Here is a 22,851-nt window from a genome sequence, read left to right on the forward strand (position 1 = left end):
TGTTGCCATGTTAGTTGATCGCAGCGCACCGCAAGACTTGAACTATGTCTAATCATTCCGAGCTCATGGACTTGGACCCTTCTTTCGTATCCACGATGTTGGTACATGGTTTGCAAGACTTTAATACATGAATTCTCTCATCGGAACATGGAAGTCCAGCCCATTGCAAAATTCGGCGCCAGGACACCCGCGCTTGGACACCTAATCATTCATGTGTGTGTGTTTCTTCCCTGTCACTATTGCTCGATTCCTTCTTCAAGTGTCTTCGTCCAGTCTGGTGCGTCCTCCACCGACTCACTCGCTCGGTCACTCACTCACGCACCATCTCAGACTATCAGGGGACATGCCGCCCGCGACTCCGAACGCGACTGGGCACATACGAGTCCACCATCCTGTAGTTGCCATAGCCGTAGGGGACCGAGCTGTGCCCACGTCCTAACATGGGAATCTTCGGACGGCCCCTGTTGTTAAGCCTGTCGTCAGGGTGGGGTCTGTCGCGGGCGCGCTCCTGCTCGTATCGTCGACCAAGGGGGTATGCTCGGTCGATGCATCCACCTCGGTCATTCACCGGCGACCTCGAGCGTCGACGGCTACGATCGCGCGAGTATGCTCGGTCGGTTCCTCCTCCTCGGTCGTTTGCGGGTGATGATATGGAGCGTCGTCGGGGGCTCCCGTCCCTTATGCGGTCTTGTCGTCGGTGGTGGCGCTTTGGAGACGATGATCTCGGTGGCGACGGGTTGAGGCTCTTTCCGCGCGCGCCTTCCGTGATGTCCTGATAATCGGAGCTAGCCGGGGTTCCTCGTTCGTCCGCTGAGTCTCTGGTACGGGAGCCGCTGAGACGACGATTCTGGCGACCGCGGGAAACGGCAGCACTCAATGGGCCACACCCCGAGACGTACTCTTGATCGTCATTGTAAAAGCTGTGTGGATGATCTCTGCCCGGCGCGGCAGCATATCCCAGACGGTGCGAGTCGCGGTCATTGTATGGGTATGTGTCTGAGTATCTAGCCCGAGGAGGGTGGCCGTGTGCGGTGGGAAGATCAGAGCTGGCCCATCCGTAAGAGCTCGCCATCTCACCAGCATAACCACTCAAGATATCCAGATGATGGTAATACTTTTGACCGCCTGTATCGCTACCTACCCTTGCGCGATTTTTCTCTTTCTTCCTGAACGGCAGGCTTGGCCCGCGCGGCGTTCCTTTGACCTGGTCCATTTCCGATGGATCGAATTTGCGCTTCTTGCCGCCAGTCAAGCAGACCGCCGTGTCCTTAGCATGTTTGAATGTCCCTTCGAGCTCCGCAATCATCAGGGGATCAGCAACCCTGTTCTCGAGGTAGAGGAGGATGTTTTCGGCCGTGTCACGAAGGAATTTGGCTCTCTTGACTGCCATGTCATTGTCGTCCTTGTCGATCACAGCGAGATATTCTGCTCGAGCAGTTTCATAGACAGACCACAAAACTGCCAATCGGGGTTCCATGTCTTTGCGCAGATTTGGATCGACAGGTAACAGTCGTGGACGCTTGTCCCCAGCATCTTTCGGAACTAGGCTCGTCTTACCTGAGGACAGTTCTGAACGCGGGTTAATCAGATCAGAAGTCACTGGCCGAAGTTGGGTTAGACTTACCCTGTTGTAAGGTCTCTGGCACTAGCACGGTCTGCTGGAGTTTTTGTGTCAATTCCTGGGCATCGTCACGACTTCCGATGTCGATGTTCAGATATTCTTTGCAGTAGAACCTGATAGCAGCGGGGTTGTTTAAGTTTGCTCCATTCTCGGTGAGAATTAGCAGTGTCTTGTCGAAGACCGTAACATGGCCATCTTCGAACGCCTGCGAACGTGATTTGATCAGTTCCACCTGGCGGTTGAAGACATCCAAAAAAGCGTGATTGTAAGAAACCAGAAAGGTGTCAAATGCCGGGTCCAGAGCTTTCACACCCTGCGCTCTCTGAACCAAGACCGGGACTTCGTCATCGGGGCTTCTTGTCAGATGAGGCAGCGGAGAAGAATGGAGGAAGAGAGAGCTGGTTTCTCCGGCCATAGCCGTGACGACGAGTTGCTGGGTTGTACTTATCAGATAGATAGCTTGTAAGGAGAAGGAAGTTTCCCAGGTGAGGAGCGAGTGACGAAGACCGCAGGTATCTTTAGAGTACCTAGGTAACAAAGGTCCTTTCATTCCTTGCCGCACCCTTGGAGACTGTTTTGCTGCCTTGCCTCCTTTAGGTCGGAAAGTGAGGCTGTACCATTTGGCATGGAAGACTTGGCGGACGGTGAGGTATGTTTCCATCCTTTGTGTTGACAAACCCTTTCACCCCTGTCCGTACATCCTGTGGTTATGCTTTGAGATTGGTGATCCCATAAGCTCTCGGTGAGCTCCAAAGCACGTCTGCCAACGATAGCAGGGACGTGGTTGGCAAGGAATAGCAGGCTCTCAGTGGCAATTGAATAGATTATCGCGCCGGCCAAGTTCCTTTGACATGTTGTGATTAAAGAAATGTTTGATCAGGACCTCATCTGTCTCCAATGATCTGGTAAGGGAAATGTGTTGGAAAATGGGTGAGCTGGCCACACCAGATGCGCACAGCAACAGGCCATTTTGACAGCCGACTGAGACCACCTCCTGCACGGTACGGACTCAATGGGAAAGATGGCTGGCGACAGGTCTCGATGGTTCAAACAGCCAACCCAGGCGCTTCTGGTAAGGCTCGACGGTAGGTGCTCAAGTTGTGATGTCGACCCGCCAATTCTCCCGAACATCCTTCAAAGGGATAGAGAACAGGCATGGGGTGGATTGGATTGCAGACGCGAGCTCGTTCATGGAGATCGATCCTTTCGAAGGCATGAAGACATCTATCTCAGGGAAGCAGGAGCCAAAAAGATCCAGATGAATCAAAGGTGAAAAGGTCAATTGAGGGAAGGGAGATATTGCGAGTGAGAGATCTATACAAGAAATAGCAGTGCTCCACCCTGTGAACTGCGACAGAGGCGTGGGCGATCCACAGCGAGAGCGCTGACCATTGATGCACACTGTCGACATGGTTGCAGAGGGTGAAATACACAATTGAGCACGACGGTGAGCAAAGTTGACAGCTGCGCAGCCGCGACTGGCTGGTGCCATCGCATTGGAAGCAGCAGGCGGTCTTGAGCCAAGGGACAAGGCCAGTTAAGCGCCGTAGAGGCAGGTCCTGGGCCCGGGGGAGACACTGTCGCAAAGTGGATTCTCTAGGTCCCATCCAGGGCGGTAGTTCGGGACCCATTAGCCGGCGAAGTTCCTGGCTTGAGTGGCCTCCATAGGCGCTCAATCTTTGCACCGAGTTTCTAAGTTGCAGCATTCCCCTCCTTTCTGCTCTTTCCCTTTCAGACACATCGCATCTGGGCATCTCTCAACATGGTCAATTTCTGCAATAACATCTCCCCCGTCCGCATAGCCAAAGAGGATTAGCCACGTTATGCGAGCAAGAACACACTTGCTGTGCGCATATGCCGACACAGAACAGAACAGCTCTGCCCGTCCTGGTGGCACAATTCAGCAGTCTTCCTAGTACCCGCTGTGGTCAACGTCATTCGTTGGCCGGTCTATTGATATACGGCACGATAAATGAGCTTCCGCCGTAGGATATATGATGATGTTGAGGAGAGCGTAGGTAGTGTGAGGAGCAAGGACGCTCGCCGGCGAAGATGTCAGCGTTTCGCGGCAGATCCAACCGTGAGGAAGTTCGAAAAGTGGCAGCACAATGAGATCTCTCATACTCCTGTTCCAGCGGTCCAGGGAACTTGATCACTGACGACGGTCGAAAGGAATCTGCTGCAAAGAGGCACCGACTTCACTGTGTTCTGCCTGGGAGAGTTCCCGGCAGGGGCCTTGCCCTGGCTGGAGGCCAGGCTAAAACCCCCATCGCTTGACAGATTTCTCTGCCGGATCATTTCGATGCTTTCGTGACATCTTCTGAAAAGCTGACCGTCCCCGTCTGGTCTGGCTCAATGAGGGGCCCGACACGATCTCAAAACATTCGCGGTAGATCAGCGCCCTTCGTGTGAGCACCGGACGTAGGGTGGAGGTTATAGAAAGGACTGATGCGAAAGCCTTATTATGACCTTGATATATTTTCTTGTTGTCTATGTACCTTTCGCAAAATTAGGTTTGGATGTCGCCATCTAGTTGTACCCGAGTTCGTATATCCTGTATGTGTACCGAGTACCTCGTATGTAAACCGCAATTCGTGTAATGCCCTTCTGTTGAAGTATGAAATTCGCTGAAATAAACTTGTACTGCCAAAATTTGGTACCCATTCGCTTTTTTGAAATTCGACATGTTCATTATAACCCTTCATACCTTCTCAATATTGCTTTTGTCGTCAACAGCATACTGATCGACAGCGCTGACAATGTGCGGATTGAGGACGAAAGGTAAGCTGCAATGGCACACAATCATCAGAGCCATTGGTACGATCGCCACAGGTTGTGTAATCCTCCATGCCAGCGGTGCAAAGAACGCCATGTATATCACGCCACCAGCGAGTGGTATCATGACAAGATACATGTATTTGAACTTGCTCACGATCTTTGGGATCTCCTTGAAGAAGTTCGAATTCTCGACTTCCTTCTTGGTCATCTCCCAGGTCATTTCGTACCCGACGATGTGGGCGATCAAAGCTTTGTTGACGTGGAAGCTGAGGCCGTAGAAGTAGAAGCAGTACATCGGCTGCCACCTGAAATTTTCCCAGAGCGAACTAAAGAATGATCGTTCGCCGATACGGGCTCGCATAATGGCTAGGGCGACGTTGCTGAGGATCCAGAACACCAAGACCACGGAGAGAAAGATGGACCATGACGTGGTGTAAAATTTGTCCAGGTCATTCCAGTAAAGGCCAACCAGAACATAGTTGGCAATAGTGTAGAAGAAGCCACTGCCGATGGCATAATCTGTGAGACAAGGGTGTCAGCTCGTCAAGTCCACTATCCGCAAGTGGCAATACTCACATGAAGTCATGTACGATATAATGCTGAGCTTTGAAGACCAATGCATGTCGCAAAACAAAAATTTCCTGAAAAGTTTTGTAAAAGGCGATCTCCACAGCCACGTCCATATGGGATTGAACAAGAGTTCACTGTCGCCGTAAGAGTATCTTTCCCATCGACTGATCTCATCGTATATCGTAAGAGAGACTTGCTCCTTGAACTCGTCCTGATGATAGGAAGCGTATCGCGTGACCCAGTTGGCGCTTTGAAGTCGAATGCTCATGTTGAAATCCTCGGAGATGTGATATTCAGACCAGTACATGACATAGTTCGGATCACCTGTGTCTATTCCGACGTCTTGGAGCGCTTTCCAGCGCACGAAAGCGTTGTGGCCGACGAAGGGGGCGCATTCACCATTGCTGACTTGGAACCGAATCTGCGCATAACACATTTTGGCAAAATAAGTAGCACCGTTCTCGAAGAAGTCGCTACAAATCGCATTCAAGTCAGCACAGTGTCTTATCAACGACAAGATCCGGGGGGGCTTAGGTTGGACAGTCACGACCAGCTGAGACTGAACTTGGAGGAGGCAGGGGGAAGCAACACCGACCCTGAAACTTGATAGACAGACGTATGGTGCTGAACAATAGCGACTTCTGGCGAAAGGAACATTTCTGCCGCTCCATTGATCAAACAGTCTCTAGGCTTTGAGGGACGTCAGCTCAATACTCGCCACCAGGGTGTCCATGAACTTACAACACGAGTATCGGAATCACACATCAGGATGACTTCACCTATACGGATGTTTCCAGCGGCTTTCACTCGACTATCTTTGGCCAGTTCTTCGGTCAAAGCTTGGTGATAGAGAACTTCCTCTTCCGCCGGGTCGATGTAGACTGGGCTTCCATCTCTGGCTTGGCAGTGATCTTGCACGAGTCTTGTGAGAGTTCGCTCGACCTTGTTGGCAAAATTCATGCAGAAGTTCGAATTCGAGGCTTTCTTGAATCGCCCGGTACGAAAGTATCCGTTCTCGCCGTTCATTGGTCGGGCTACCCAGCTGTGATGAAAGTCAGTAAAGGAGTTGCTAGACAACTGTGTGTGACGCCTACCCAATGTTGTTGGCTTCGTACCAGTCGATACGAGCTTGTGCGGCAGCAGGGTCGTTATGAAGGAGGTACCCGAGGCCATCATCGGTGATGAAAATATTGGCTTTTCCTCCTTTCAACTCATAGTCTGAGACTGCAGCCATCAGACTTCGGACCGTTGGCATAACGACCAGCTCCAGCGACTCCTTGTAAACAGCCATTTGTATTGTGACTCGTGGAGGAACGAATCCTTGATCATACGCTTGCTGGAGGTTTGGTTTGTTGGCTGAGAAGAATCGTGTGTTGGTGAAAAGGCCAGTGATGGGTCCAAAAAGCTGGAAGGCATAAGTCATCAGAGACAGAGAGAAGAACATAGCCACGATTAGGGTTAGTGGCTCGAAGACAATCCAGATGAACCGCATTTTATCGCCGTCTGTCAGCATCTCGAGGACGAGATGAGATGTGGTGTAGCCGAAGATAAGGAAGACCAGGAAGAATATCGAACAGGCCATGATCATAGCGCCATAAAGCCTTACTGGGCGGTCGAGGGATTCTTTTTCGAGCTCTTGTTCTTCCAGGTCTGAAACCTCTATGACTTCGGTTGTGAATCTGTCCCTCTTCGATTTGTCCCACACGCTTAGAGAACTCGCAGTCAAAGCTCTCGATGTGGTATGGGCGGCGTTGAAAGGTTCAGCCCCCCATATCTAATGTTCAGTCAGCACCCTTCTGGCTGGCAGACAACATACACCCCAGTCTCGGTTGTCGGAACTCACCAGCTTCATCAATTCCTCTTCCGTGGCGACCGCTTGTTGCAACACCTTGTCAGCCTCGTCATGCCATACTAGAAGAATTCTCTCGCTTCTGATCAATGCCGCGTAGGGAAATCTTCGCGCCTGAGCAAGCCCAATTCGCATGAGGTTGGCCATGCAGTCGACGACTTGGAGATCCAGGCCACTTCCAAGCATGATTCCATGATCTTCTTCACCAATGACATCGAAGATGGCCTCTGTGGAATCCGTAGCAATGGCAAAAGCTGCCTGAACGCCCAGTTTTGCAACCGTGCGGACGAGCGTCTCGGAGAGGTCCTGCGGCTCTACACTGTAGGTGCCATTGGATTGACGCAGGAGGACACCGAGTGGCCTTTTCGGCAGGTTGACATCGAACCAAGCATTGGCAACACCTTTTCCATAGAGGAACTTTGTCATCTAAGACTCGATTAGCTCGGCTTTTCCTAGCATTTTCCGAAAGGTCTTACCGTTCTGAGCCTCAGTGCTTCATCGAAGTTGCCTTTTTCCAGGCGCCTGCTCTGGTGACTCGACACGGACACTCCTGAAGAGTTGGGCTGGGAAAAATGCAGATATTGAGGTCTCGCCAGAGGCGTAGAGGCACCCGCCTCCGACAGTGAAGCCATCGGATGTTGTTGGTAGAAGCAAAGTTCAAGCTTGGGTCTCTACATCAGCCTGCCACGTCGAGTTTGCACCGAGACCTGTCAAAAAAAAAACAAGAACGATGAACTACAGAAGAACTGAGAAGATTTAGATTTGTTTACAGAAAAAGACGGTGGCTTTTCGCTATCTCCCGTGCTAGCCACCGTCCAAGGAGACCCCTGAACGCGAAGCGTAGACTTCCAAGTTCCCGCATGCAAGTTACGCACTTTGTCCGTATGCAAGATTCCAAGGTTCTGCTCGCCTTCGACCATGGTCGCGTCCCGCATTGTCTGATTTCAAAGGCATGGCCGGGGGCATCTGGGCATGTACCGGTAGTCCGTAGCTTCAGCCGTTGAACGTAAAGGGTTCCACTTGGACAACAGTTGAGTGGGGCAAATCTTATATATAAGGAATGATTGGATGTGTTCCTACTGCAGGTACTGCCAGGTACAGGTCTGAGATCCACCTTAGCGTGTCCAACCCCCCCGAATAATAAGGCTTTCCGCAGCTTAGACTTGGAGATCCCGTGGCTAAGACCCGTCCGAGCGTCCCCAGGGCTGAGACACTGCATGGTGTCGGAAGTACAATCTCTGGTCAGGCTATTCAAGGACCTCTGGGCTGCGACGCGACACGGCAGGGACAGCACAAGGGACAGCACATTGTCAGCTCGCCACCCACCGACCAGGTAGACGGTAAATCAGAGGGTTATCATCGATATCGCTTATGAGTTATCACCACCGTGACTCTGCCAGCTTTACCAATGATATCTCCCCGTCAGAGGATCGTCAACGCGGATCAGCACTCTCCGAGACATTGTATCTGCCTTTCTCAGGCGACCTCGCCCAGCCACCTTCCTCATGTGCGATAAGAATATTCTCTATCTCGTTGGAAACCTTGTTTTCAGTTCCTCGCTTAAACGGTTTTAATTTCACGGTCAACTTCTCAACTGTCCCGATTGAGCATTTTACAGGGTTCTTTCACCGAGAGTAATATTGTGGCTGGAGTGGCTGGCATGGCCGGACATGCGCCTCCAATAACGCGGAGATCAAACGTTTCCAGAGCTAGTCTCGCACACCGGTAACGATCAGCCAGTACTAATTTAGAGTCGAGTGACACTGCCTGGGCCAAAGGCTAATCCCACTTCTGCGCGTCGAGCACATGTCTCAACGACTTACGAGCGTGTCTCAATGACCACAGTCGGTAAGAGCACATGAAGGTCGCCACCCATGCCGATCGGTTTTGGTGAACTACCAAACCACCAACAATAGCTCTACGCAAAAGTTGAATGCCGCTACATTATCATTGTCTCGCAGTCACCTTTACGGCCTCTGTGTGTCAGTCAGTCTCGGCCAAAGACGCGAGAGAAGATGACTTCACCGACCGCAAACTCTGATGAAGCCGACTTCGTCTATGCAGTGCATCAAGCAAGTCATCTAAGTCCCCCGACGCCAGATCTCAGAAACAGCGAGGCCGCATCGATAGAGAACTATGGCTACAATCCTACCCGAGAAGGCTCCAAGGAGGACCTCTTCCGAGGCCTCAACAGCTATCGTGTGAGCGGTGTGCGCAACCATGAGTTCAAGACTTATCTGCTGGACGGAAAGTTAGTTGCTCTTCCATCTGTTCACCCCTTTCTAAGTATTCGAGCATCATTGACATCAAGCAGGATTGAGAAACCTTGGACTGAGGACAAGAAATACAAAGCGCCTCGCAAGGGCAATTGGTATATCCTTGGAGGGCTTTTCCTTGCGATAGCCGTCAGCGCTGTTGTGAACTGGAGGATCGCGGTCGGCGTTCCCCACCACGAGGTTCGGCTTCCCATTTTGCGTCTGATTATGGTTTACTGACGCAGAAGTTTCCTTTTGCAGTATTGTCTAGTCTTGGACGATTCCTTCAGCACCCTCGATAAATCCATCTGGAGCCATCAAGTCCAACTTGACGGGTTTGGTACGGGGTCCTTCGACTGGACAACAACTGATGGCCGAAACGCCTTTACTGATGGAGATGGACTTCACATTGTTCCCACCTTCACAACTGCCACAACCGATATTACTGAAAGCCAATTACTCAATGGGTCAGTAGTTGCACGGGCCCCCCCTGGAGCTGCTGAAAGATTCTAACCTGTGGTTTCAGTTATCACCTGAACTTGGAGGACACAAAGCATGGTGACGGTTCATGCACCGCCCCCAAAACTGCCGAGTACTATGCCGATGAATGCAGCAGGACCTCCAACATTTCCTCCCACGCAATCATCAACCCCGTGAGGTCAGCACGCCTTACCACGCAAGGTGCGAAATCGATCCGGTATGGTCGTGTTGAAGTCGTGGCCAAGGTGCCAAAGGGCGATTGGCTCTGGCCGGCCATCTGGATGATGCCCGAAGATTCAGTATACGGAATCTGGCCGCTGAGTGGCGAGATTGATATCATGGAAAGTCGCGGCAACGCACGAGGCTACAAAAACGGCGGAAGAGAGACCGTCTCAAGCACGATCCATTGGGGTGAGCGAAACTCAAAATCTTCGGTTTTTCGATTAAGAGTGAAATCTTGGGTTTGAAACTGAAACAACGTCAGGTACCTCGTGGAAGACGGACAACTTCTGGCGAACCACACAAAAACACAAGATCCAAAGGACAGACTATTCCGACGGCTTCCACACCTTCGGTCTGGAGTGGTCGCAGGACTACCTTTACACGTGGGTCGACAATCGCCTTCAGCAAGTCCTCTACGTCGACTTCACGAAAGAGGATTTCTGGCAACGTGGCCATTTCCAAGGCGACTACGAGAACGGCACGGAGCTCACCAATCCCTGGTACATTTCAGGGAACAAGAATGCACCTTTCGATCAAAGCTTCTACCTGATTCTCAATGTCGCGGTCGGGAGCCGCAATGGCTGGTTCGCGTACGTATTTTTGGCCAGGCTTTTGCTTTCTCTCTCTCTCTCTCTCTCTCTCTCTCTCTCTCTCTCTCTCTCTCTGTGTGTGTGTGTGTGTATTTCCACCATCGCTGACTACTACCATGTTCCATACAGGGACGGAGTCGGTGACAAGCCATGGGTTGACGGAAGAGACTCTGCAGCCTCGGACTTTTACGGCGGTGAGTTTTCCCAGTCGTGTGGACCCTAGACCCTGGACCCTGGACCCCTGGACTCCCGTCTGTTTACACTCTTCACAATCTTTATGGCTGACAACATCCATCCAATTTTAGCCAGGTCGGAGTGGGAACCGAGCTGGGGAGCGGGCAGCGAACGCGGTCTGACGATCAAGAATGTCAAAATGTGGCAGCAAGGTCAATGTAGCACATAGGTGGAACATCAAATGGGTTTGGGGACTACCTAGGGAGCAACACAAGTGGGAGGGTAATAGACTAAGCACACGAAATGGGGGGCGTAGGAGCGCACTCGACTGGGATGTATACAATAATGGAAGGGGCATTTTCGAGCCTTGGTCATGCTTATACCAATCCTTCCGCCGCCAGGGTCGACAAAGGGGTTGATCTTCAGGGGCCAAGCCATAAAGACACCCAGCATGTCGAGAAACAAACAAAACCCCAAGACAAGGAACACGTTCAAACAAATGAGCCATCTCATTAAAGGGGGAATCTATCTATGGAGGGCAGAAAAGCAACCTATCTCCGGTTTTCCATGAGAAATCCCGGGTACACAAGTACAAGCAAGTATCTAAGCAGATAGCCTTCTTGTACTTGGTTGCATAAGCCCTGCCGAAAAAGGGGGAAGCATATCGCCAGTCTATCATACACTCGAACAAGATAAGCTCATAATCACCGAGCCACCTTGGGCACAACCGAGAGCCATCCGCTCGGGAGAAAGGACGCCATTCGCCTGCCACCGCCAGCGCAATCAAGCCCAGCTCCATGGTCCGGAAGCCCCCTTGCAGAGCACTCCAGCAAGATGTTGATGTTGCAGTATCAGAACTTTTGGTAAAGAGGCATCGTGCCCAAGTCGAGTACAGTGGTTGTGCAATCTGGCTGAAAAAGTTGTGTTAAGACAGTAAGAGTAGTCCACGCAAGATCGTCTAAGCCGTGGCTTCGGCGCCTTCAGTCTTGGACACATCCTCCTCCTTCGTGCCGTTGGGACCACCTTCGCTGGTAGTTTGACGGCCCTTGACATACTCGTCGTAGACAGTAAGTGCTTCGTCAACCTTGGCACGCAGAGCGTTGTCGTCATCAATCCTGAAGAAGTTGTTAGCCACCCACCAAAACATTGTACACGTCATTGATAACTTACAACGCCAGCAGTTCCGAGTTGTCCATTTCCAAAAGCATACCAGTAATCTTGCCAGCAAGTTCCGGTTGAATCTGTTGGATCTTGGGATAGATGGCTTCACCAAGCATCTGTTTCTGTTGGTTGGGAGGCAAAGATGCAAGGTTGCTGAGACCACCAGCGGGCACCTCTTCTCGGGCAGGCATCATCTGTCCACGGCCTTGTGGAGGCAAACGAGCACCTGCTTGGCCGCCAGCCATGTTCTGCAAACCACCTCCGCGACCGCCTTGCGGGAACGCGCCACCTCGCACGCCAGTCATGCTCTGCATGTTGGGAGGCATACCCTGCATGCCTTGCATCTGTCCACGACCACCGGCGCCACGACCCATCTGAGCTTGCATTTGGGCCAAGGCCTGAGGATTGTTGTACATACCGTTGACAAGAGCCGGATTCTGGATAAACGGCATCTGTCCCGGGAGACCGAAATTCGGAGGAAGCTGTTGGCCTTGAGGCATGCCACGGCCTTGTTGTGGGAAACCACCAGGGAATTGTCCACGCCCGCCTTGCATACCAGGGATGACCATACCAGGCTGACCGGGGAATGGCATGCCTCCACGCTGAGCCCCAGGGGGCAGGAACTGCTGTCCGGCTGGACCATAGAAGACAGTGGGTTGGATGTAGCCCTGGGGCATACCAGCCGCGGCCGCCTGTTGTTGCTGCCGAAGGGTGTTGCGTGCTTGGATACTAGCCTCAAGCTGACTTTTGCGAACATCCTTGCGTTGAGCGAGGGCAACATACAGCGGCTTGCCATTGACCATCTTCTGGTTCATCTCCGAGACTGCCTTGGAAGCCTCGTCCGGATTGCTGAAGCAGACGAAGCCGAATCCCTTGCTCTTGCCAAACAACTTCTGACCAGGTTTACCGTCTTTCTTGGCTTCTTTGGCATCATCATTGCCCTCTTCATTACCCTCAGTCTCAGTCTTTTCCTCTTCCTCAGCCTTTTCGACATCTTCCTTCTTGTTCTCCTTGTCCTTGTCCGCAGCAGGAGATGCAGTGCGCTCGGCTGCGTCGCGCATAACCTTGGCAGACGTGATGGTTCCATAGCCGCTGAACAGATCACGAAGCTTGTCGTCATCCACGTCATCGGTCAAGTTCTTGACATACAAGTTGACGCCTTGATATTTGGAGGCCTTCTCCATGCGTGCAGCTTCATACTGCTTGCGAAGCTCTTCCTCACGTTCGTGTTTCTTCTGAGCGCGCCCGACATACAAATTCTTGCCATGGAATTCCTTGTCGTTGAGTTCATCCACCGCTTGAGCGGCGGATTCATGACTGGCAAAGTTGACAAACCCGAAGCCACGGCTCTTGCCAGTTTCGTCGCGAGTAATGGTGGCGGAGACAACACTGCCGTACTGCTCAAACAGCTTTGTGAATTCCTCATCAGTGACCGACTCGTCGATGTTCTTGATGTAGACATTGGTGAAGTTGGCCTTCATCTCCTCAAACTTGCTCTGACGATCTCGCTTTGCGATGTGATGACCAACAAAGACCTTCTTGTCGTTCAACAACATGCCGTTGACCGACTTGATGGCCTGGTTTGCAGCCTCGGCGGTCTCGTAATGGACGAAGCCGTACCCTTTCGAGTTTCCGAGCTCATCCTGGGCAACCTTGCAGCTGAGGATATTGCCAAACTGAGAGAAGGTGTCATGGAGCGCTTTGTTGTCGATCGCCGCATCCAAGTTCTTGATGAAGACATTACCTTGTCCAGTCTTGCGGAGGGCGGGATCGCGCTGAGACCACATGATACGGCACGGGCGACCCTTGATGCTAGTGTAATTCAGATCTTCCAGTGCCCTCTCACCATCAGCGGTGTTGTTGTAGTTGACGTAGGCATAGCCAAGAGAGCGGCGGGTGACAGCGTCACGGCAGACACGAATCGAAGCAACCTGGCCGATGGAGGAAAATAACTCGAAAAGCATGGCTTCCGTGACAGAGGGATCAAGCTCGCCGACATAGAGAGAGGCCGAGTGCTGCGCGGTGTTGGGGGTCGCAGAGTAGGGTGTAGGGACATCGTCGCCAGTGGCACCAGACGGGGCGACACTGGTGTCGATGGCGGGTGCGCCGTTTTGGGTAGGAGCATCGGGGCTGCCATTCTGGCCCGCAGCCGGAGAGGCATTAGAGACGTCCGCAGCAGACATTTTCGCTGTCAAGTACCGTCAGAATATGTTCGAGTCAAGACGATGAGGGAAGCAAGACGGTGTGAAGGCGGGTCGTCGGCCCGGCGACAATGGGGTAAAGAGAGCGCTCACTTTTTTGTTTGACTTTTCCGGATCGATTCACGAGGTAACAAGAACGAGGGGATTGTCAACTGTCTTGAACAATGGAGAGGATGTCTTGACGATGCCTTGGTAAGGGATATGTCGTTTAAAGTCGAGCACTGTGATGCCAGTCAGACGTCGTTCACCTTGACCTCTGAGGTCCGGAGCGGTGCAAAGGGTAAAAAAAGGGTTGCGCAGGCAAGGGACATGGGGGATGACTGACCGCACGACCCTGGGTTTTTGAGGGGGGTTTTTCACTTTTTTTTGGTGGATTCACGGGTTTTTTATGGGGGAGAGGGGGAGAACAGCAATCGACTGCGACAAGAGCAGACGATGCAGAGAGAAAGGCTGATGTGGAAAGGTTTGTAGGGGAAAAAAGTTGGTGGTGGTGGTCGAGGGAAGCGGTCGAAAATCAGACCAAAAAGTCAGGCAATCAAAAAGTTCAGCGGTAGGCACGCTATGCCGGTTGCGGTAAGCGCGTCCAGCACCGAACCAAGACGAATGGAACGAATTCTGCGCTCCGAGTTGGTGCCTTTGTGACTGCCATGGCCCTTTCTTTGTAAACACAGTGGCGGTGGCCACGTTCAGTCAGCCTTGCTGCTCAGAAACGACCTGCCTATGCTTGATATGCACTGGAACCTTCCATTCACTACATGAAGCCCCTTTGGTGTTACTGAATCGGCTTGCTTGGTCATAATGGGGGCGTGGCCACTTGGGAAACGGGCATCAGTACCGAATGCACTTGAGCGGGCGCAACATGCTACGCCTCACAGTGCTCTATACTTGTCATCCATGTCGTTTGTTTCCTCTGACCCGGGTTCCTCACACACCGGCACCAGAACGTGGGAGTCGCATGCTTTGTGCTACCACTCCTGTGCGTGTGCCTGACCTGCACTCCAGATCCCGCTTCCTCTCTTGATGCACTGCACAATGACCTTCCAAGCCTCACCAGGGATGCTCCTATAGACATGGTTAGCTCAATAAATCTTCTGACGACTGCAAGACTTCAGCTTTACCCTTCCATCCCAGCACCAGAAGGTACCACTCTCTTCTTTCCCCTTCTCGCCAATCACCTTCAACATTTTTGTTACGCTTTCTTCGGGGGTAATGATTCCTTCCACTTCCCAGTCCACGTCGATGTTCGCCATGTCCCTGGTTATCATGTCAGTCCCACCTCGTAAACAGTGGTCCATCAGTGGTCGACGCTCACGTCTGAACCTCCCCGGGATGGATAGCCAAGACGCAAACAGCCTCGTACTTTCCCCCCTTTCTCTTGAGCTCGACGGCCATGTGCCTGAGCATCTGATTCAATGCAGCCTTGCTGGCCGAATAGGCGCCAAATCCATCTTCATGATCCCTGAACAATGATGTGGATCCGGAATCGGAGGATATGAATATCACCTTGGACGGAGGTGCTGCACTGCTCAGGTTAAGCAATTTCTGTGCAATGATAATAGGCCCAATTGTGTTCGTATGCAGGTGCAGTGCGAAGTCGGTAAAGGATCTGCGCGCGGCTGGCAATCAGCATCATCTCCTGTAGGTGCAATATATTTTCGGGGGGTCTGTACATCTCGGTCGCCCTCTGAACATGTCATTAGTCTTTGTCTTCGTTCGCAGACGAGTACGAATTCTTTCGTACATTGGGATATTTTAGTATTCCAGCATTCAAGACGATATTGTCGAGCCGCATGCCCTTGGCAACCAGTCTCCCCATTGCACTCACAAATGCCTGTCGATTGCATCAGCATCGGGGGACGATATCACCTCACCGGTGGTTTCGAAGTGATCCGGCCGTCACTCACTTCAATGCTCGACTCGTCAGTGACATCGCACTGTTCAATAAGACATGCTGCGGGCCTCGTTTGTTTAGCTGCCAGCTGCCAGATGTGGTTTGCCGTCTCTGGGCTGCGGACGGCCGCGATGACCTGATTTCCCTGCTCGAGCAGTTGACGGACGAGCTCTAGACCTATGCCGCGGGAAGCTCCGATCACAACCCACGTCGACGGAGCCATATCTGGATTCACGTGGTAAAGCAGTCAAATACAGCAAATGGAAGTGAAGACTTCGGCTGCGATTCGAAGTCTTGCTGGCTGTTGGGTAGCTGTGAATGGCATTAAGCAAGTCTGGAAAATGTGAGGGAGTAGAAAGAGAGATGAGAACTGCGGGGCCCTGAATGAGATCCAAAGGTGCACATGCCGACAGCGGAGACAACAGACGTCAAAGAAAAAAAAAAGGAAGGCAGGTCTCGAGAACTGAGGCTCTGAGACGTGGCAAGATAATAGTGTCTCTGTTGCAGGCCGCAATGAGGAAGGAGACAAGGAGACCCCTCCGACCGGAAAGCCCAGGGATGCATGCGAGTGGAAACTAATTCCCTGGGCCTAGGGTACAAAAGCAGCAGGCAGTGCTTTGCTAGAAAAGGGAGTGCATCTGTTCCCTTCCTTTCCACCCTACGAACCGGTCAGTTCGTGGTTTGAGAAGCATCAAGGGTTGTGGAAAACACCGCTCAAGGTGGAGGCGAAGCCAGTGGTTAAAGGTGAAGTCGACCTCGCTGGATCAGCACCGTCAGCGCCACCAGCGCGTAGAGTTGCTGTTGCATCCTCGGCGAGGGGGAGAGAGCGACGACAGGCGGAAAAGCCAGGGCGCCGATCCACAGCTGCAAGGCACCGGGGCACCTGGGCACCTGGGCACCTCTAGCCGAAGCCACCACGACCGTTGTTCCTGTCATTATGTCCATACCTGTTGCTATTGGAGGAGGGAACTGGGTGCAAATTCATGGCAGATGGGGGGCGGCCGGAATGTACGTACTCACCCACCTGTGGTCAATGGTCATTGATCATTCTTAGGTACTCCGCACTCGCAAATGAAAATATTTCCCGACCTCAGCCCTCCTCTGACACAAGGCCGCTGGTAGGGACAGGTTCAGTGTGCCGAAAGCTACACAAGTGAAGCCATGCGAGTCTAATTGAACCGACTCGCCGTCCACGAGTATGACTGGCGAATCTTGTCTCAGATTTTCTGGTCATCTCTCACGTTAATCTATCTACCTAGGTAGGCCACATCAAATTTCTGCGCTGGACCACCACACACATGGCCCTTGTGCTGACTTGGATGGTATAACTGGTCAACCCCAGCATCGACAAGACTGGTATGTGCCTTCGGCCCGATTCGCCAGACTCGCATCGTTTGTTCTTCCCGACGACTTGTTTCACCCAACCCTCTAGATCAGTTGCTGGAAAGCACGGTTGATGGGTGATCGAGGCTTCAAGCCCTTGTAGAACTCGACAGTGGCAACGGCACGCTTGGAGATACCTTCGGGAGTGAACTCGAATTTCTAGCAGATTGTCAGTCACAGCGACGCGATAGCAAAAACAGGCTGAGAACACGAACCTTGTACACCTCCTTGTAAGGACCGGAAGCGCCAAATCGGTTGAGACCGAATTGCTCATGTGAATATTTCTCCCATCCGAGGGTGGACATGACTTCCACAGACAGGGCCGGGATGCCGTCGGGAATGACCTTCAGCTGGTAATCCTTGGGCTGAGCGTCAAAGACTTCTGTGCACGGCATCGACACAACACGTGCAGTGAGCCCATGCTGATCCTTCAAAACCTTGATCGCATCGACACAGATTCCCACCTCGGATCCAGTGGAAACAAGGGTGATGTCGGCATTCTCGGCCTCGACGGCAACGTAGCCGCCCTTGATTGCGTTCTCTATTGTCGAGTTCTCCAACTGGGGCAGATTCTGTCTGGTCAAAGCCAGGATTGAGGGAGTGGATGTTGAAGTAAGAGCCATGTAGTATGCGGCTGACGTCTCATTGCCATCAGCTGGCCTCCACACCATCATATTAGGGAGAGCTCGGAAATGGACCAGTGTCTCAATAGGTTGATGAGTAGGGCCGTCTTCACCAAGACCGATGGAGTCGTGAGTGGCAACATAGATAACTCGCTGGTGCGAGAGAGACGACAGACGGACGGCTCCGGCAGCATATGACACAAAGTTCAAGAAAGTGCCACCGGCCGGGATAAGAGTGCCATATGCAGAAATACCGTTCATGATGGCCGCCATAGCGTGCTCTCGAACACCGTATCGCAGGTAGCGTCCCGTCCAGTCACCAATACCAAGGCTAGGAGGCTGGAAGTCGACGGCGTTCTTCCATCGAGTGTTGTTGCTTCCAGTCAGATCTGCAGATCCCGACAGCAATTCCGGGACAGCTTCGTGAATGCTCTCCAGGACCTTTTCCGAGGTCTTGCGGGTGGCAACCGCAGCGTCTGTTGGCTTCCATATCGGCAGGCTCTTCTCCCATCCTTCGGGGAGCTTACGAGAGAGACGACGGCTGAAGTCTTTGGCCAGGTCTGGGAACTCATTTCCATATTTTTTGAACAGGTCGTTCCATGCCTGCTCGGCGGCGGCACCCTCGGAGGCGTGCTTGTGGTACAAATCGTACACTTCTTGGGGAACCACGAAGGATTCCTCAGGATTGAAGCCAAACTTTTGCTTGACTTGTGCAGCATCATCAGCCTTAAGAGGGTTGCCGTGCACGCCACCGGTGCCCTGCAGCTTCGAGCCAAAACCGATAGTGGTAGTCAGCTTGATCATGGATGGTTTGTCTTTCACCTCCTGGGCCTTCTTGATCGCAGCTTCGATACCTTCGAGGTCGTGATCGCCATCCTTCACATGTTGAACATGCCAGCCGTAGGCCTCGAATCGCTTGACAACGTCCTCGGTGAAAGCGACCTTGGTGTCGCCATCTACATTTGGTCAGTGACGGCCTTCTCGACTTCCGCGCAGACTTTATCTTACCAATGGAAATATGGTTATCATCATAAATGGCAATCAGATTTCCCAGCTGCAGATGTCCGGCAACGGAAGCAGCTTCGCTTGCAACACCTTCCATGGCGCAGCCATCACCGAAAAAGGTGTAGGTATAGTTGTTGATGAGGTCATAACCCGGCTTGTTGAAGACAGCGCCGGTGTGCGCTTGAGCAATCGCCAGACCAACAGCATTGCTAAAACCCTGGCCCAGAGGACCAGTGGTCACTTCAATACCGGGAGTGTCATGAGCTTCAGGATGGCCGGGTGTGATGCTGTCAACTTGCTACTTCTTGTCAGCGATGGTCAAGGGCAGACCCGAATCGGGACAACATACTCGGAAGTGTTTCAGGTCGTCCATTGAGACGGCGTAGCCGAAAAGATGGAGGAGAGCATATTGAAGCATACAACCGTGTCCGTTCCTGAACCAAGTCAGAAATAGCACCACCATCATCTCATGATTTTTGTGACGCAAGAGAAGACTTTTCCACGAGACGGGGATGTTACGGGCATCCTCAAGTGGCCAAATTTTGACCTGCTCTTAACCTTGTATGTAGTCTTCTTTTTTGGCGTGATGGATTGAATGTGGTCATACTCACGATAGGACAAATCGGTCGCGGTTGACATAGTCAGGGTTTTTGGGGTTGAAGGTCATGAACTTGTTGAAAAGAACGTGGGCCACCGGGGCCATACCTGAAGACAGACCCGTCAGAAATAGTTCTATTATGAAGCGCTCAGAGTCACCTACCCATGGGAGCGCCAGGGTGACCGCTGTTGGCCTTGAGAGTGGCATCGACCTGGAGGAAGAGCAGTCAGGAGATTTGCAACTGGAGGTGGAGGGGCAGAGGGCGGTACCGCAAGCAGTCGGATGGTGTTAATGGCCTTCCAATCGAGATCAGAGTAACCCATTGTGACGGACTGTTATGAGAATTGGGGGAAATCAAAGGTGAACAGAGAATAGAGAGGTCGAAAGGGTCGAGCAGAGGCTGTTGAGAAAAATTTAGTGATGAGCCCGAGCTGTTGACTTGTCGGAACTTCTCAATTGAGGCTAATACTTACGTCTGGCTCCAAGAGGGGATGGCGGGGCAGTTGACGGGTTTCGTAGCTGCTCAACTCAATGACCTGTCGGTGGCGCTGGTGGGCTGCGCGGGCTGCGCTTTGAAGTCACTGGTGGGAGACTGGTGGTCACCCAGGTCTAGGTACCTAAAACCCTGAAATCGAAAGCTCTCACTGGCGGAGCCACGGAAGCGGCTTCTGCTCCGGGACGCTTCACGTTGCGCTGTTTTGTGTGTTCGTGTTTTCGGGATTCCCTGTTTGGTTCCGAGTTGGGTGGTTGACGGGGTCCTCAACGAAAAAGAAGATTCTCTCAAGATTTCCATCGCTGCAGAGGGGATCAGCCAGTGTTAAATACTCTGGAGCCACTACGCAGTCCAGCTATGCATGCACACACCCCCCTCCATCCGCATCAACGGTCCAAAAGAACAAATCAAGAAATCGACATTGGCGACAGTAATGGTTCACAGGCGGCAGTACGGGATGCATCGGATTACGGCAGCAATCATTCCACACCATGCTGACTACGTTTCAGAACGCCCAGTCAGTAGAGCGTTTCCCACTTACCCCTTCCAGGCGGACCAAGGGCCTCTGCTTGTCTGAGGTTGACTAATACGATTGATTGCTGTTGCTGAGTTCAGAGAAAAACGAGCGACGTCGAGATTCTCCAGCACGTGTAGCTAAATCATTTGCGCAACGTTTCCTTCGCGTCATGCTCACCACGTTGACACCAAAAATGTTCTTAAGCTCCCCCAAAAAAGGTATACGGAGCTGGCCAGCTCCAGTGTCGCTTGTCCCGGAGAACATGCACCTTTTTTCTCTGCAACCGGGGTAACACCTGGAACCGTGTCATGCCATGGGAATAAAGTGAAACCATACTGACTGGACCCGATAATTGCTCGCCCTTGGCAAAGTCGACCTGCCACCAAATCTCTAACGCCTCGCTATGCAAAAGCAGTCGCACTTTTAGTTTAGTAGCCTGAACCGTAACCACCGGCGCCGTATGGAGTTACACCATAAGGAGTCGTACCACCCCTGAGGGCACCGCCGTATGAACCGAACGCTCCATTGGGAGGAGCCGGTTCGTAGCCATCAGGACTTTGGAGGCCATTCATTCCGTCGACACCAGCGGCCTCGGCGCCTCCCAGGACCTTGATGGTCTCGGCCAGCTTTTTCTGGATCACTTCAATTCCGCCGCGGACGATATCATCTGGTTCGAGGGTGCCGATGCCTTCGACATCGAAGAAGAATGCACTCGGAACAGCATCAGGATCAAAGGCGGCGTCGGCAGCGGACTCGTCTCCTTCCCACGTGGCGTTGCGCTCGTCCACCGGCCACTCTTCTTTGGCGTCTGTCTCATACCAGTAGTCGACGTGGCGCAGCTTATTGTTGGGGTCGTACTCGAAGCCCACGGCCGAGGTGGGTGCCCATTTCGCGTGCTCTTTTGCGATACCCTTCTTTGCGATGCATTCCAACTGAATTTCTTGCCCCTGTCTCAACTTGGCGATCAGTGGTCCGCTGCCATTAACATCACGGATCACTGGCTGGCCAATACCATCCTGGCGGGGATTTGCGACGATGAGGTCATTCGCATGCACGAGCATCGTGCCAGCTTGGGAACATTTGACGTGAAGGCGAAGGACCACGGAACAGTATTCGCAATGGTCGTCGCAGCGATCACAATCTCTGCCATAGTTCAAGTTCTCGTCCACGCCTTTACTGATCAAGGGAACGAGACCTAGTCTGTGTGCGAGATACTCGTCAGGAAGAACAGAGGAGTTTGTGGTAATGTCCACAAGGTCGATCGAGATGGTAGGGATTTCGGCGAGCATGGCGCGGCGCAGGGAGTTTGCGAGAGCGAGAGAGCATGACTGTAGGACAAAATCGCAGCGATCTGATTCGACCTGTCGAAGAGTCAGATCTGCAGCGGGTGAAGAAGAAGTTTCGTCTGGCTTACTTCTCTCACAGTGACTTTGGGACCTGAGGCCTCGACCCCGTCCATAACATCGTCGTTGAAGCCGTTGTAGCCATTATAAGCCATGGCTCCTTCCCTGTGCCTGGATCAGGACGGTGGATACGCCTCTGCAAGGATCAGCGATCGGGAAGGTCTCACCATGGAGTTGGGAAATGAACAGAAGGCTGAGGCAAAGGTGAAGACGCGAAGCGCAAGAATTCTTAGGGTGCGCGCAGGGGATATTTCAAGTTTAATTTTTGTCACGTGATTGATAGGACAGGTATCACGTGTCTGGAGCTGCCTCTGCGCCGTACGAGGTACCTCGTTGGTAAAGCGCCCCGGCATCTATGGGCACCCACTGGGGCTTCGGGTACCTGGCGAGCTGGCGAGGCACGAGGCGAGAAGGCTCATTAGGCTGCCAGGATCGCCGTATAGCCGACTTTGCTTTCGCCAAGAAACGTCCATCTGCCGGCATGGCGTCAACGGCGCCTGTGGGTAGGGAAGGTCAGAAGGTCGAAAAATACAGGACCATCCTCCATTCTCGTCGTCGCCTTTCCTTCTCTGCCTTCATCATCATTTCACACTCGTTCAGATTGCGTGACAGGCTTTCATTGTTCACGTCAATTATTGGTTCGTCTTGTCACCTTGAAGCTTGTGGAATTCTGGTCTAGCGGGATCAGCAAGTTTCCTCCATTTCGTCCACTCGACCTCATCACAAGCGAAGCGTTAATCGATTCGTCGCATTGAAACGTCGGCCTTGAGACCGTGCAGGCATTTCCAGCCCGTGGTTGACCTATTCTGCAAGACGGTCTTCAAGACCTTTTGTCTCTCACTCTGTCTGATCTGAGACGCTGTTGGTAGATCTTTCGTTGTGGTTAGAAGGTCTTTCCAACTTCTAGGCATGAACCCCAATGCCGGCAACTTGGAACAAAGACTGGCAGATGTGATCACGGAGAACACAGAACACAAACTTGTTCGAAGAGTTCCTTGTGGCCTACCTCGCAGCGCATGGCGCAATGGACGAGATGG

At 52.4% G+C, this 22,851-nt stretch overlaps 7 protein-coding genes across 7 annotated transcripts; 1 reads left to right on the top strand and 6 right to left on the bottom strand.

The window, feature by feature from the left end:
• Positions 1–334: 334 nt before the first annotated feature.
• Positions 335–2,036, bottom strand: Z520_00550 (uncharacterized protein; the record flags this gene model as incomplete). The annotated part of the gene is made up of 2 exons (XM_016771071.1): positions 335–1,569; positions 1,625–2,036. The coding sequence occupies 2 exons, from the start codon at positions 2,034–2,036 to the stop codon at positions 335–337; spliced, it is 1,647 nt and encodes a 548-aa protein (XP_016637981.1).
• A 2,286-nt stretch (positions 2,037–4,322) lies between these two features.
• Z520_00551 (uncharacterized protein) lies at positions 4,323–7,450 on the bottom strand (the record flags this gene model as incomplete). The annotated part of the gene is made up of 7 exons (XM_016771072.1): positions 4,323–4,918; positions 4,976–5,442; positions 5,565–5,659; positions 5,711–6,011; positions 6,064–6,743; positions 6,813–7,244; positions 7,295–7,450. The coding sequence occupies 7 exons, from the start codon at positions 7,448–7,450 to the stop codon at positions 4,323–4,325; spliced, it is 2,727 nt and encodes a 908-aa protein (XP_016637982.1).
• A 1,383-nt stretch (positions 7,451–8,833) lies between these two features.
• Z520_00552 (uncharacterized protein) lies at positions 8,834–10,768 on the top strand (the record flags this gene model as incomplete). The annotated part of the gene is made up of 7 exons (XM_016771073.1): positions 8,834–9,069; positions 9,133–9,274; positions 9,335–9,540; positions 9,600–9,964; positions 10,038–10,365; positions 10,495–10,559; positions 10,671–10,768. 7 exons carry the CDS (start codon positions 8,834–8,836, stop codon positions 10,766–10,768), a joined length of 1,440 nt encoding a protein of 479 aa, XP_016637983.1.
• Positions 10,769–11,497: 729 nt separating this feature from the next.
• On the bottom strand, positions 11,498–13,883 carry Z520_00553 (uncharacterized protein; the record flags this gene model as incomplete). Its single annotated transcript, XM_016771074.1, has 2 exons — positions 11,498–11,654; positions 11,710–13,883. The coding sequence occupies 2 exons, from the start codon at positions 13,881–13,883 to the stop codon at positions 11,498–11,500; spliced, it is 2,331 nt and encodes a 776-aa protein (XP_016637984.1).
• A 1,065-nt stretch (positions 13,884–14,948) lies between these two features.
• Positions 14,949–16,015, bottom strand: Z520_00554 (uncharacterized protein; the record flags this gene model as incomplete). Its single annotated transcript, XM_016771075.1, has 5 exons — positions 14,949–14,963; positions 15,020–15,155; positions 15,214–15,507; positions 15,629–15,732; positions 15,806–16,015. The coding sequence occupies 5 exons, from the start codon at positions 16,013–16,015 to the stop codon at positions 14,949–14,951; spliced, it is 759 nt and encodes a 252-aa protein (XP_016637985.1).
• Positions 16,016–17,220: 1,205 nt separating this feature from the next.
• Z520_00555 (uncharacterized protein) lies at positions 17,221–19,724 on the bottom strand (the record flags this gene model as incomplete). The annotated part of the gene is made up of 7 exons (XM_016771076.1): positions 17,221–17,334; positions 17,391–18,754; positions 18,807–19,101; positions 19,153–19,237; positions 19,415–19,508; positions 19,564–19,612; positions 19,671–19,724. The coding sequence occupies 7 exons, from the start codon at positions 19,722–19,724 to the stop codon at positions 17,221–17,223; spliced, it is 2,055 nt and encodes a 684-aa protein (XP_016637986.1).
• A 1,115-nt stretch (positions 19,725–20,839) lies between these two features.
• On the bottom strand, positions 20,840–21,909 carry Z520_00556 (uncharacterized protein; the record flags this gene model as incomplete). Its single annotated transcript, XM_016771077.1, has 2 exons — positions 20,840–21,772; positions 21,826–21,909. 2 exons carry the CDS (start codon positions 21,907–21,909, stop codon positions 20,840–20,842), a joined length of 1,017 nt encoding a protein of 338 aa, XP_016637987.1.
• Positions 21,910–22,851: the final 942 nt, after the last annotated feature.

The sequence above is a fragment of the Fonsecaea multimorphosa genome (assembly GCF_000836435.1).
Source record: "Fonsecaea multimorphosa CBS 102226 unplaced genomic scaffold supercont1.1, whole genome shotgun sequence".
Taxonomy (NCBI): domain Eukaryota; kingdom Fungi; phylum Ascomycota; class Eurotiomycetes; order Chaetothyriales; family Herpotrichiellaceae; genus Fonsecaea; species Fonsecaea multimorphosa.